The sequence below is a fragment of the Eretmochelys imbricata genome, chromosome 8 (genome assembly GCF_965152235.1).
Source record: "Eretmochelys imbricata isolate rEreImb1 chromosome 8, rEreImb1.hap1, whole genome shotgun sequence".
Classification (NCBI taxonomy): Eukaryota; Metazoa; Chordata; order Testudines; family Cheloniidae; genus Eretmochelys; species Eretmochelys imbricata.
The window spans coordinates 78,468,375-78,482,483 of NC_135579.1; the positions used below are offsets into that span (position 1 = coordinate 78,468,375).

Consider the following 14,109-nt stretch of genomic DNA (forward strand, 5'->3'; position numbering starts at 1 on the left):
AAGAGTCCAGCATGGGAATGGTTGTACCATATTTTATTATCATCCCTTGTTCAAAATTCTGCTTGTCACTAGTGAAAGATAATTTTGCATATTTTATTTGTCAAAATAACACAATGTAATCACACCAGTTTCAATTATGTTGGTAATTTATTAAAAAAAAACCTTGTCAACAAGATGTCTAAGGCACTTAAGATTCAATAAATGCTTTTTAGACAAATAGATTCCCTAATAGGCATATTAATACAGAACTTTGAGTAATAATTCCTTTAAACTACAATACAGAAATGAATTTCCTGTACCAATCAGAAGCAATTCAAAGGCTTTGAGGAGCTGGGTAAACGGAGGAGCTGAGGGAGAGGGAAGTAATTGCTGGGAAGGAGCCTGGAGTGAACCTGGAGGGTTGTTGGGTGTGGGTGGGAGAAGTATGGAAATTCTTTTGTGGGGGAAGGATTGTTAGGGAATTGAGGAACCTCTCCCTGCAGACCCGGATGACCCCTGCCCTTCCCATTCAGTCAGGAACATTTTTCCCTCTCCCCATGTGCCCTTGCACCCCCACTTCCATTCAACATCCACCTCGGTCTGTCCCCCCAATAGCCATTCACAACCCCAGTGTGACATTGCACCCCATAATGCTTTATAGAAATATGCTTATGAGTGTAAATATGACATAACTGGAATATGTTTTATGCGAGATATGCCATGCAACATATCTCTGCAAAGGTTATGATCTACTGGATATATTCATCCTATTTGCATGTATGTATCATTTTTGTATTTGAAGTTATGAATATTGACTATGTACTTGTTTGATTTTAAGTAGCCTCAGTGAAGCAGTTGGTCAGCTTCTTGAGAAAAGACTATTCTCAGTAAGTGCCCAATCAAGAAACACTTAAGCTAACAATTAACTTTAAGAAACACCAATCCACATCTGAGCTTTCCAGGGAATGTGGTGTCATCCTGTAAGAAACTGAGTCATGCATGGACATGTGACTTGCCCATGTGACTCCAAAACTCCATCTTGGAGCTGGATTCTGCATAGGAGAGGGAAAGGGGTTTCCACCCACAAGAGAGAGACTATTTGAGCCCCTGGAGAAACCCCTCCATTTTGTCTCCAGCTGGCTCAAGAGATAGCCTCTCCACCCCAAAGGATGCCTGAAAGAAACTGGAACAAAGGACAGTAATACAGGGGTGTGAGGGACTGCTGGACCCAGACTAGAAGGAGGCTATCTGTCAAAGAAGCTTATTGGAACATCTCTGAGGGTGAGATTGCCTGCATTTAGTTTCCTACTGTATTAGGCTTAGACTTGTGTGTTATTTTATTTTGCTTGGTAATTCACTTTGTTCTGTCTGTTATTACTTGGAACCACTTAAATCCTACTTTTTATATTTAATAAAATCACTTTTACTTATTAATTAACCCAGAGTAAGTATTAATACTTGGGGGGGCAAACAGCTGTGCATATCTCTATCAGTGTTATAGAGGTTGAACAATATATGAGTTTACCTTGTATAAGCTTTATACATTGCAAATGGATTTATTTGGGGTTTGGACCCCATGGGGAGCTGGGTATTGGAGTGCTGGAGACAGGAGCACTTCTTAAGCTGTTTTCAATTAAGCCTGCAGCTTGTGCGGGATGTGGTTCAGACCTGGATCTCTGTTTGCAGCAGGCAAGTGTGTCTGGCTCAAACAAGGCAAGGTACTGAAGTCCTAAGCTGGCAGGGAAAACAGGCTCAGAGGTAGTCTAGGCACATCAGGTGGCAGTCCCAAAGGGGGTTTCTGTGATCGAACCCGTCACACCCAGCATTTGTGACCTGCCCCCCCCCAGCAGCCCCGTGTGCCCTGCTCTGTCTGTCCCCCACAAATCCTCACCAGGCTCCACGCATAAGATGCTGTGAGGAATGCAGTCTCTCCTCCTCCCTATCCACTGCTTGCTGCTCTGGCCTGTAAGCCAGCTGCTGTCTGTTCTGACACCACAGCAGCGGTTGGTGAGCAACAGGCATAATTGCAGTGCCTCTTCAGCAGAATGTATTTTCTGCAGAGAAAATTAAAATGTGGGGGACAGGAATTCTGCACAAGCACAGTGGCACAGAATTCCCCCAGGAGTAACATTTACATGAACAGAGCTGCTTTTGCATATGCAATATACACATGCAAAACTCATCATATGTATGTGTGAAGGGTTCCCCCCACAGGAAGCCACCTGGAACTGGGCTACTACTGAGCCATCCTGGCCCACCAGCCTAGGCTTCCTTTACATCAGGGGTTCTCAAACTGGGGTCAGGGGGTCACAAGGTTATTACATGGGGGGTCGTGAGCTGTCAACCTCCACCCCAAACCACGCTTTGCCTCCAGCATTTATAATGATGTTAAACATATTAAAAAGTGTTTTTAATTTATAAGGGGGGGTCACTATGTGAAAGGACTCACCAGTAAAAATGTTTGAGAACCACTGCTTTACACTGACCAACCTGCCAAGTCCTCTCCCAGGCATCAGCACACCTACAAGTAGGGACACACCCAGTTGCAGTATATACAGAGCTGTGATCCGCTCAGCACGGGGAGGCTACAGCTAAGGAACTGCCCAGTTACTCAAATGCACACACCCCTCTTGAGTGCAAACCCAAAATTATACCGGTCTTGCACTGCACAGTGATCTGTACTGCGTAAGCTCATGAAATTTGCCCCATCCTTCAGTGTGGAGAAGGATATGCAACCACTCTCTGCCCCAAGTTATGACTCCCACACACTGGTTTTATACAAAGCAAAAATAAAGTTTATTAACTACAAAAGATTTTAAGTGATTATAAGGGAGAACAAACAGATCAAAGCAGATTACCTAGCAAACAAACAAAACAAGCAAACTAAGCTTAATATACTAAAGAGATTGGATATGAGTAGCAAATTCTCATCCTAAATGATTATTCAAGCAGGCTGCAGATATTCTTAAGGGGCCAGCTGCACTTGCTTATAGCTTAAAAACCCCAGGTGTTCCTTTCACAGGCTAAAAATCACTTTAGCCTGGGTCCAGCACTCCCTCCCCCCAGTTCAGTCTTTGTTCCGTAGCTCTTTCCAGGAGTCTCTTTAGGTGGGGAGTCAGTGAAGAACCACAGTGATGTCACTCCTCTGCCTTAAATAGCTTTTGCATATGGCGGGAACCCTTTGTCTCATGCCAGTCAGTGGAAAAACACTGGTATTCCAGAATGGAGTCCAGTACCAGGTGACCTGGTTAGATGCCCCTGCAGTGCCACAGCAGGCTGTTTGTAATGTCCTCAAGAAGACACCCCACCCACCCCCGTTGGGAGATAAATTTCTTCTAAGGCCTATTGTTTTCTCCTCAGCAGGGCCTGACAATTGCAATCAAATAATGTGATCATCTATGAAAAGTAATATTTGTGTGTTTTATTGCAAATCTTTAAAAATATTTAGTGTCTAATCCTTTCCTTTTCAGGCAGTTTAGCTGGCTCCAGAAGGACCGTCAGGCTTATGGGAATCCCTGAAATGTCATCTCTCCACCTGGCAAAGATGGTGCAGTTGGTGCAATTGCAGTTGCTGGTGCAATGATCCATGGCTTCTGGAATGGTTCCTAGGGGCATGGGCAGCTAGTGCAATTACACCAGAAGACTGGCTCAGTGCTGAGCAGTCTCAAGAGCAGGGAATTCAAAGATGGCTCAAAGCCACTTTTTCACAAACACTCTTTCCTTAATTGCACTGAGTACTCCTCTGCTGGAGACCATTATTAGAGCTTCAGTGCCTTTGACAGGCAGGACCTGCACTGCGCTTCAGAATTTGCTAATATGACAATCCATTAGGGAAGGTTAGCTTGGCATGAGAATAGCTCCATTACTGTGTCTTCATGCACATCTTATTTTTCTCGCTGGCAGAAAGTCAAGACGGGCCACAGACAGTCAAGTGGCCCCGTCTGGCTGGTGAATTTAGGATTGGGCCTCTCCAATTTTTGATTAGTCTGGAGATGTGTGCGATGGATAGGCAGGGGAGGGGTCCTAGTCTGGAAATGCATGTAATGGGGAAGGGCCCTAGTCTGGAGATGCAAGTGATGGGTGGGCAAGGTGTGTGTATGATGGGCAGGGGCAGACGAGGGGGGCCCTGGCCTGGAGCTGTGTGTGATGGGCAAATGGGGGGGGGGCTGGCCTGGAGCTGTGTGTGATGGGCAAATGGGGGGGGGGGGCGGCCCTAGCCTGGAGCTGTGTGTGATGGGCAAATGGGCGGGGGTCGGCCCTGGCCTGGAGCTGTGTGTGATGGGCAAATGGGCGGGGGTCGGCCCTGGCCTGGAGCTGTGTGTGATGGGCAAATGGAGGTGGGGGGGGGCGGCCCTGGCCAGGAGCTGTGTGTGATGGGCAAATGGCGGGGGGGCCTGGCCTGGAGCTGTGTGTGATGGGCAAATGGCGGGGGGGCCTGGCCTGGAGCTGTGTGTGATGGGCAAATGGGGGGGGGCCTGGCCTGGAGCTGTGTGTGATGGGCAAATGGGGGGGGGGGCTGGCCTGGAGCTGTGTGTGACGGGCCCTGTTCCCGGCGGGTGACGGGGACTTGGGAGGACGAAGCTGGGCTCTGTCCGGGGCGCTCGGGACCGGGCGCCGCGGGGCCAAGACCCTGCTCTCACAGTCACCAGCAGCAGCCAGGCCCGGCCGAGCGGCTGCCCGCGCGCGGAGCTGTCCCCGGCCGCCCTGCACCACGCGGCCCCGCATGGCAGCGGGCTCCGCCCCTGAGTGCCGGCGAGGGAAGGGAGCCGCGCTGCGGAAGCGGCGGGCGGCTACAGGTTGCCAAGGAAGCAGCTGCGGCTCCCGCCTCCCGCCGGGGAGAAGGAGCGGGACGGCCGTGGAGAGAGGCTGGGTAACGTCACCAGGGACTCCGGCGGGGCAGGGCACCGGGTGGGCCTGGGCGGGGCAGGACTGAGCGGGGGCGCCCCTGTCCTGCTTGGGGGCGGGGCGTGGCATGGCCCGCGGCGCTGCTTGGCGGCTCAGGGTCGTGGGCGGGAGCTGGCCGGTACCGGCGGGGCAGCGCTGGGGGAAGGCGCCCGGGCACTGCCCGCGGCAAGGGGAAGCTGCTTGGGGGTGCCCTGTACCGCCCGTGTAGTGCCGGCCCCTTTCCCGTCACCTCACCCTCACGGCGTCGGCTGCTGTGTCTCGGGTGGGGGATCCTGAGGCCAGGCTTTGCCCTGACGGGCCTCTCTCCCTCCTTCCCTCCCTTTTATGTCAGTTACAGTCAGTAGCCCTTTATTTTGGGGGGTTGTTTAACTTTTCTGCAATGAATGTGTGAGTGGTGGGGGCCAAGTAAATAAGTGCTAAATAAATATCCCTTACAACCTTACTTTATTAAGTATTGACTCTGGCCAGTAATTTCACTCAGGGTCACCTGGAAGCCTCATTCTTGTGGTAGGTCTAGGTTTTGTTCATCCTGCATTTTATATTCAACTGAACTGAGGTACCAGTGATCCTTTAACTACTGTGCCTTCCCTCATTAGCTTGCTTTTCTATTATTTTTATTACGATGATGGCACTGTAGATAGATGCTTTTATATCAACTTTTAATCTTTTTGCAGAATTAGGACACAATGTTGTCGTCCATGCACATACAGAATAACGATAGTCTATCAGAGTTGTATGTTCAACAAAAGCTGTCTTTTGACATTGCTGAGGTAAGTCAAATCATACTAATTTGCAGTGCTATCAATAGGGCCGTGTGGGGCCTGGGGCAGAAGTGACAGATTTCTCTCTTCCGGGACCGACCACTTGCACTGGCCCACGGGGCCCCCCAAAATGCAGGGCCCGGAGCAGTCACCCCGATTCGCCCTACCCAAGGGACTGCTCTGCTAACGTGTTACTGATGTATGAGCATTTCCTACAAAGGAAAGTAATGTATGCACTTTGTTACTGATTAGACCCTGGCTTCAAATGAAACTTTAAATTTTTTGTCCTATCTGTAGACAGTAGGAAGAAGGGATGCATTTGGGGTTTGATTTTCAAAAGGGTATGAGGGAGTTTTGTGCCCAATTCCCCTTGAAAAAAAAATTCAATCGTAGCCAGGTATTTAACTCCCCTAGGCACTTTTGAAGAGTCTACTCTTGCTGTTTAGGAATGGAGTGCAATGCTAATAAAGGACATATATAGGATAATTCTTTAAGTGAGTTAGGGCACATCTACATTACAGCACTACATTGGCGCAGCTGCACCACTGTAGCATAGCTAGTGAAGAGACACTATGCCGGTGGGAGTGCGCTCTCCTGTTGGCATAATTACTCCACCTCTGCAAGAAGCGGAAGCTATGTTGGTGGAAAGGTGTCTCCTCCTGACATAGCACCAGTGTAAACAGCACAAAACTTGCATCTCTCAGAGGCTGCTTTTTCACATTCCTGAGCGACGTAACTTAGACGGATTTAAGCAGTAGCGTAGACCTGCTCTTAAACAAGTGTTTGTTGGAAGCTGTTTGGTCACATCTCAAGCCACTGGGAAATAAATTCAGAGGGGAATAAAAGAAAAATGGGGTTAGAATAAAGGATATTATGCGGAAGACTTCTGCGTTGGTTTATGAAAGTGTATGAATATGCTACACATTTACTAAGAGAAGCTATGTTCTTAAAAGAAGATTCACGCAAGTTTGACACAAGGTAGGAGAGATCCTATATCCCAATTGAAGACTACCTCTAAAAATTACATATTGAAAAAATGGATAAATTCTAGTTTGTGCTTCTCTGGCTCTGGATGAACTAGGATAAATTAAATGCTATGCTAAGCCTCCCAAGATGCTGCATAGAAGGAATTTGACTAATCTCAGTCATAGATTTGTGCTTAGTTGTGCAGTGTGTAAATATAGCAAAAATATTTTCATAGCAATATTAACTTGAGAACATATGAAAATTTGCATTCAGCACACATGGAATGAAATGCATTAAGCCTCTGTGTAAATATATTTTATAGAACTTACTTAACAAGCCTACATACAAGTAACTTCGCAAGAATTTACTTTGTAGAACCAATGGAGACTTAATTCACTCTTATAACTGAAACTGGGGCAACTTAAATTAGTATTGTTAGCTGGTTTCATTAAATGCTTATAAATTTTAATTTGGTTACTGTTTTGCTATACATATTTATATCACTCTAGAAAAATTCTACTTCTCCTGGAACTAAGTACCCTTTTAACTTGCATCACCAGTCAAAGAAACAATCAGTTTATTATTCTTATTTATTTATTAAGACTTCAGACTGGAAATGTTCTAGATTCATTGAGTATAAGATCTTGTAGCAAAACAGTGATGGAGAATTTGCCACAGCCTTTGAGTTGTTCTAGTGGTTAATTACCTTCACTGATAATAATTTTCACCTTATTTCTAGTCTAAATTTGTCTGGTTTCAACTTCCAGCCATTCAATCTTGTTATACTTCCATCCGCTAAATTGAGAAGCCTTCTAATATCAAATTTATGTTCCCATGTAAGTACTTAACAGACTTAAGTCTGCTTAATCTTCTCTTTGATAAGCTAAATAGCTCCTTACATCTTTCAATAAAAGGCACATTTTCCAGTCTTTTAATCATCTTGTGGCTCTTCTCTGAATCATCTCCATTTTACCAACCTCCTTCTTGAATTGAACTAGAACTGGACTCAATATTTCAGTAGTGGTCAGTTGCACCAGTACCAAATACAGAAGTAAAATAACCCCTCTCTTCTCCTACTTGATATTCCCATTTTTACATCCAGAGTTCACTTTAGCCTTTTGGGGTACACTGCCACACTGGTAGACCCCTAAAAGTCTCCCATCCTTTAAGTATGGCCTGCGTTCTTTTTTTGTAGATGTATGACTTTACATTTGGCTCCATTGAAATGTATATTGTTTCCCAGTTTATCAAGTAATCCAGATTGCTCTGGATCAGTGGTGTGAATTCATTGTTTAAACACTCCCCAAATCTTTGTATTCTGCAAACTTTAGCAGTAATGTCTTTAAGGTGTGTCATTTTTCATAGCCAATATTATACAAGGGAGTAATGTGGCTAGCATCATGTCCAGCCGCCTTTTGTAGCGTGATGTGCCCTCACCGCTATGGCACCTCCTGCTGGTTAGTCCGGGAATTAACTCATCCAGCCTCAGACCATCTCCTGCTGTTGCTTCTTGTCTTTTTATTCTTAATCTCCACCATTATACTTCAGGCTCCGAATCCCTCCTGGCCCACAGTGCCCCTTCTCCTGGGTACTGCCCCACAGCAGTGGCCCCCACACTCAGGGTCCTCCCCAGGGAACCCCCATCCCCTAAGCCCACCTCACCTCAGTGACCCACTGCCAGTCCTCATCTAGCTCCTTCTCTCAGGGCAAACTGCAGTCTGAAGTGGCCAGGGGGTTGGACTGGCTGCCTAGTTCTCCTCAGCCCCAGTACCTCCTCAGGCCTTGGAAGCAAATTCTCAGCCTGGGAGTTCACCAGGCTGGAGCTCCTCCTGCTCTTCCCACCACTGCTCTGTCCAAGGTAGTTCCTTTTGCTTGCAGGCAGGTAGTCTTTCCCTCTCTAGGCTGGAGAGAGACTGGTAGCCTTCTGGCCCTGCAGCCCTTTTATATGGCCTAGCCTGGCCCTGATTGGCTGCCTCCCAGCCTTCTCTGATTGGCTGTCAGCCCCAACCCTCCACAAGGACTGTTTTTTAATCTCTTCTGGGCTGGGGCAGTGTGACTGCCCTGCTACACCCTTGACTTCTCAAACCCTCTGGAGGTGAACTGGAGACAGCCTTTCAGTGTAAGATCAATAGAGACCCCACCCATTAACCTCTGGGATTGTTGTCAAGTGCATTAACCACCACACCACATTTTGTATATCACTTCCCCTCTGAACCAGGTTGTTTTTTAAGCAATATAGCCTTCTCAGTTGTGGAATTGTACCTTTTTTGGCATCTAGTAAAATGTTTTTAAACAGCTACCAATTATCTTTCACATTTTTCTGTATAAATTCTTTCTCTCAAGTGATTTGGTTCATAATTGTTTTCAGCTTTCTATAATTGGCCCTTTTAAATCACCATGACTGGCTTGGACTTCATTGTCTTTGTGTGCAACATATGTAATCAAGTCACAATCACTTGCACCAACGGAAACGCTCATTTTTAGTTCTGCAATCGATTCCTCCTGTCAAGATGATAAGGTTTTTTATAGAATTCCCCTGAGCTGGGTATAACACTTCTGGAATTAAAAAACTGTCCTCTAGAACTTTTAGAAATTCAGAGGATGTTTTCGTACGAGCAGCATAAGACTTCCAGCATATGTCATTCAGATTGAAGTCCCCTATGAAATGCAAACCTATGAAAAAACAAAGAAATGAAAATGGAAAAAATAGAAGTTGGTTGTAAAATTTCACATTATGAGAGATGTAAATAAGTGTGATGTTATAGTCTAGTTATTAAGAGTCTGATGCTAAATTCTCAGTTTTCTCAATTCTCACCTCCTCCTGTTATGTCACAAGGTGGGGCCTTTAGTGATGGTGGAAATAACAGATGAAAATGATAATTTAGTTTGTCCTGAACACTTTTCTTGAGTATTTCTACTTAATAAAGAACTTAAGTTGTTTTGTCTTGAGATGTCTCTTAGGCTCATGTGGCAGCTAAGCATAGCAAGCTTAGCAATGAGTGGTACCAATTGTTACATAATTCTCAATATTGTTATTGTAGGGAACAAGACATGCACTACCTATTACACCCGGAGAAGCAGCAAAACTCTGTTCATTGATTCAGTCCTGTGAAGACTATTTTAGAATCAGAAAAGTCAACCAACATGGAAAATATTTTACTGGTCTAAGTGAAGAAGGACCAAGTAGGGAATTGTGGAAGACCTAACAATAGTATCAGTATGAGGCTGACGCTCTTAAGCCTTTCTTGCACTCCTGTTGGCATTAGAGATATTTACACATTTGTTCTTAACTCCCTTGCATTAAATAATTTCCTGCTAAATTGGAAGGAATTCATAGAATGATGTGTGCGAAAGCATAAAGAAAATTCTACCTAATTCCTGACTAGCTGTAAATTCCTGTAGAGTGGAACTTTCAAAGGATAATCAGGAAGTTAAGTACACAATTCCCTTTTGAAATTAAATAGGATTTGGTTGCCTAACTTTCTTAGGCTCCTTTAGAAATCCCAGCTGGATTGTTTTCTGTACAGTTTTTAAGAAGCTAATAATTAAACTATGTGACCTTAATGCTAAATTTGTCGCTATGATAACTATAATCAGAAACATCCTTCTTTCTGCCCATTTATACAAGTAAATAATTCTGGACTTTCATTTTTCTCACTGTGATGGTAATATGCTTGATCTTCAGGGTATAACGTCCACTGTTAGCTGTTTTACAGCATTGGACAAGACTTCTTACATATAGACTAAAGAAAGTAGGAGAAAAGTACGTAGAGTAATTAATTATTGAGGAGAAAATTGGTACCATCTTTTAATTCCATTCTGTTTCCCATAATAAAAGGGATGATGGACATTTGAAATAATTCTGGCCCCATATTCTTGTTTGTTATCTTGTGATAGAGAATCTTTTGATTAAGCTTTGGTTGTTATAGGTAGAAAATATGTCTTGAAATAGTTGGGGAGAAGATAAAGACTAAAATAAAATAAAATGTTTGTAAGTTTTCAGCATGCATGGAGGAGGAACCCTTGAAGCAGAATTGGAGTTCATTTACCAAAGTTATGGATAAACATCAGAGCAAGCTGAAAGAACTGTCACCCCAGCTCAAAAGCAGATCACAGGAAAACTTCCTACAACAAAACCTGAGTGAAATGAGATGGTATGCTTCAGACCAGGAAAAATACAATTACAGAATTTCATGAGACCAACAGTCTTTCATCTGTTCTGACAGCATTTATTTATGCTTCTTTAGCTGTTCAAATCCACACAATGTGTTCAAAACATAAATATTTATCTTCTGTGAGTGCAATTCATGCCTGGGCAGATGATTCATTTAAGGCTTTGTGTTTAGACAACATAGGGGCTTATGTAGGTCCTCTGAACAGAGATTAATTTCACCCTATAATAGGGAACTTTTTGAAAGTCTCACCCTGTCTGTGTTTGCCATCTGAACACTGCTGTATATTGTACTAGTTCATGAGACCCTGCAAATGAGATTGTTTAGTCTATTTTCATTCCCCTGGCTGAGTGAAATGCAAAAAGCAAACAGCTTAATTAGTGAAAAGTACATTTGATTATTAAAAGTTCGTGGTACAGTCATCTAAGGAGTTATTGGTAACACTTAAAATAAACTTTGCTTCAAAAGGTTTTTTTGTTTGTTTTTTTTTAAATAGGGTAATTCCCAAAGTTCTTACTTCCTCTGGCTTTAGAGGACATAGAATGCAGCAGCAAGAAAGTATTCCCATAAGTATTCAGTGTAAATAATTTATGATATGTAGTTGAAAAGGAGTTGTAGTCTGTATATTAAGGGAACACTATAAGAAAATTCTGCCTTTGGTTCATAAATATTTGTGAAATGGAAAAGTTTATTTAGATATTAAACATGTATAGTTCATGCAATTTGATTTCTATTAAGTTCTTGTGAATAGGTTGAAAGAAGATGAAATTGCCACATTGCAGGAAAAGCTTCTTGAAGCAGAGATGGCAATCAGTTCAATAGAAATGTTTTTGCCTTCTTTTAAAGTCACTATTGCTGGAATGACAAATGTAAGTTACTGTATTTTAATACTATACAAAAGTCTGTGTACATATTTACCATCAGAACTCTAACTGGGTTAGTGTTCTGGGATATGCTGTATGGTGTGTTTTTTTTTTTTTTTTTTTTTTTTGCTCCACTCATTTCTGCAGAATTAAACTTTTATTTTATAAAATCTTAAATGTCTAACTCATATGGTTGATTAGAAAAACACTCTAAATGTTGACTGATGCGTTGATATGAGTGCAGACATACATCTTTAAATAAGAGCTTTAAGAGGTCCGAATGTTTGTTTTCATCTCACATGAATGTTAATTCTGAACCCTAACGATGCCAGTCAACATTCTGAGCTATTTTACTGCTGATCATTTTAGCAGAAACGTATACCTACTTGTGTATTGTGGGTTTGTGAGAAGAACTTGAGTACATTTGCATCTTCTTCCCCAATTGTAACCCTGTTTATACACAATATTGTACAGGAGTTACTTTTTTTTTACTATGATTTTAAAAAATATCTTCAAATGAGATTTTTGATGTCTGTAACCTGTTGAGTACAAATACATTATTACTATTTAAGTTTATAAAACAAAACAAATATTATTCTAGGAGTCAAGATATCTTGATTTTTTTGTAGTCCCTCATGGATAATTTGTTTAAGAATTGCCATTGGGAATTCACACTTTTCTGTACCACAGAGTTAACATTTCCAATAGTACTTCAGTTTCTCTCCAGCTACAGACAGAAGTATCGTGAATACATATGTGCAAATCCAGATGAAATAACTTCTGTGATAGTACTTACTAAAAGGACTATTACCTGATTGTCCTTTGTTATTTTTGGAGCAGCATAACTAGTTTGATTTAAATGGATTTTCCCTGGGGAGAGGAAAATTGGGTCTTTTATCAGCAAAAAAGTTAAACTAGAGAAGAGCATATGCCTGATCTCTCTGTAACAGACTTTGAAGAGTGAATATTGAATTATGTAGTATTTCATACCAAAATGTTTAAATTCTAATCTAAACAGTATTTTGCATATTCATTATGATATTTTTGCAGTGTACTTAGAAAAATAATTTTATGTTTTCTATATTTTAAAGCTAAATTTTAATAGTGGTAATCATGCTGTTTTGGGGAAATATTGTAGTACACTTACAGTATATTTGTTTGTGGCTTAATATTTTATCAGGTATGTAAACTTTCTACATCAGATATGCTTAAGATTTCTAAACAAGAGGATTTACTGATAAAGGAACTAGAGACTCTCAAACACATAAAAGGATTGTTACTGCACCTACTTAGAACAACAGAGCATGAAGAAGTAAGATGACCCAAAACAATCTTGGACTGGTTTAACAGAGAGCACGAGCACATTTTATTTTTTTTCCTGAACTTTTTCAGTAGTGTTTTCAAAGAAAGAAAGAGCCAGTCACAGAAAATGCAAAATCATACTGTTTCAAATATTCTTTATTGTCCAAATCAACCCCAGGTTGTGTGGGAAGTTTAACGTATTTCAAGAAAACTATGCTATGCTGTGCTATGCTATGCTTGTATTGTAAATATCATAGAATACCCATACTTTCCTTTCATGTATATGTAGTCTTTAATCATAATCACATTTGCTGAATAAGACAGAATAGGAATTGCTTGACTTCAAAAAAGATATATTAAGTTTTTAATAAAAAACAGATGAGAGAAGGCATGTTTTTTCTTTTTTCCGGAGCCTATGTATATAGAATAATCAAGGAAGGAGAGGAAGTTTAAAAAAGAAAAGACAAACAAATAGAGAATGACAACTGGTAAATAATAGGGAGGCAGAGAGAAGAAAAGTGAAGAAATATAGAGAGCATTATATTACAATAGTAGTGTGATTATCTCTTTGTGTTTGAATACCTGCTATTCACCAGTGTTTGTATTTAAACAAAACCAAACATACATAAGCAGTGAATTCCTAAAGTGGACATTGTACACATGTGCTGGTGGTTCTGTTCAGAATGCTCTGTAAGGCTTCCCTCTCACTGATGAGACAGAGTACACCATGCTTCCAAAATCCAGCAGAGTGCACTCTGCAAATACCAGTGCCGAGAATGCAGCTCTCATTTGCTTTTCCCCTTGTTACTTTTCTCTGCTTTCCGATCCATCTGTAGTTTGACACTCAACTTGCTGGTTATCTCCTTCTTATAATTCAATATGCACTGGTCCTGTAACATGCTGAGTCATCTAAACTTCCTTGGAAGTCAGTGAGCCCATTCTCTGAAGTTAAAAAGTTTGGGATTTACTTAACTGGAAGTTCCATCAATAAGGGTAAAAAGACTAACTGATAAAATAAGGACAACTTTGACGGCCAAATTATGTAATTGATGATTGTGTGATAGTTATGGCTGCATAAATGGTTTTGCCATTCCAAGTTTATATTTATGATAGAAGTTAATATTGTGGGATATAAGATTTTGGGGTCTGGAGATAATTTTA

General features: G+C 42.0%; 1 protein-coding gene across 1 annotated transcript in view; it reads left to right on the forward strand.

Annotated features, from left to right (window-relative positions):
* Positions 1-5,570: 5,570 nt before the first annotated feature.
* The window catches only part of ODF2L (outer dense fiber of sperm tails 2 like), a 44,053-nt gene continuing 35,514 nt past the window's right edge, over positions 5,571-14,109 (forward strand). Inside the window, exons 1-4 of the mRNA XM_077824366.1 lie at positions 5,571-5,654; positions 10,608-10,765; positions 11,535-11,652; positions 12,827-12,958. Coding sequence (XP_077680492.1) covers positions 5,571-5,654; positions 10,608-10,765; positions 11,535-11,652; positions 12,827-12,958 — 492 coding nt within the window. The remainder of the gene's footprint in view (positions 5,655-10,607; positions 10,766-11,534; positions 11,653-12,826; positions 12,959-14,109) is intronic.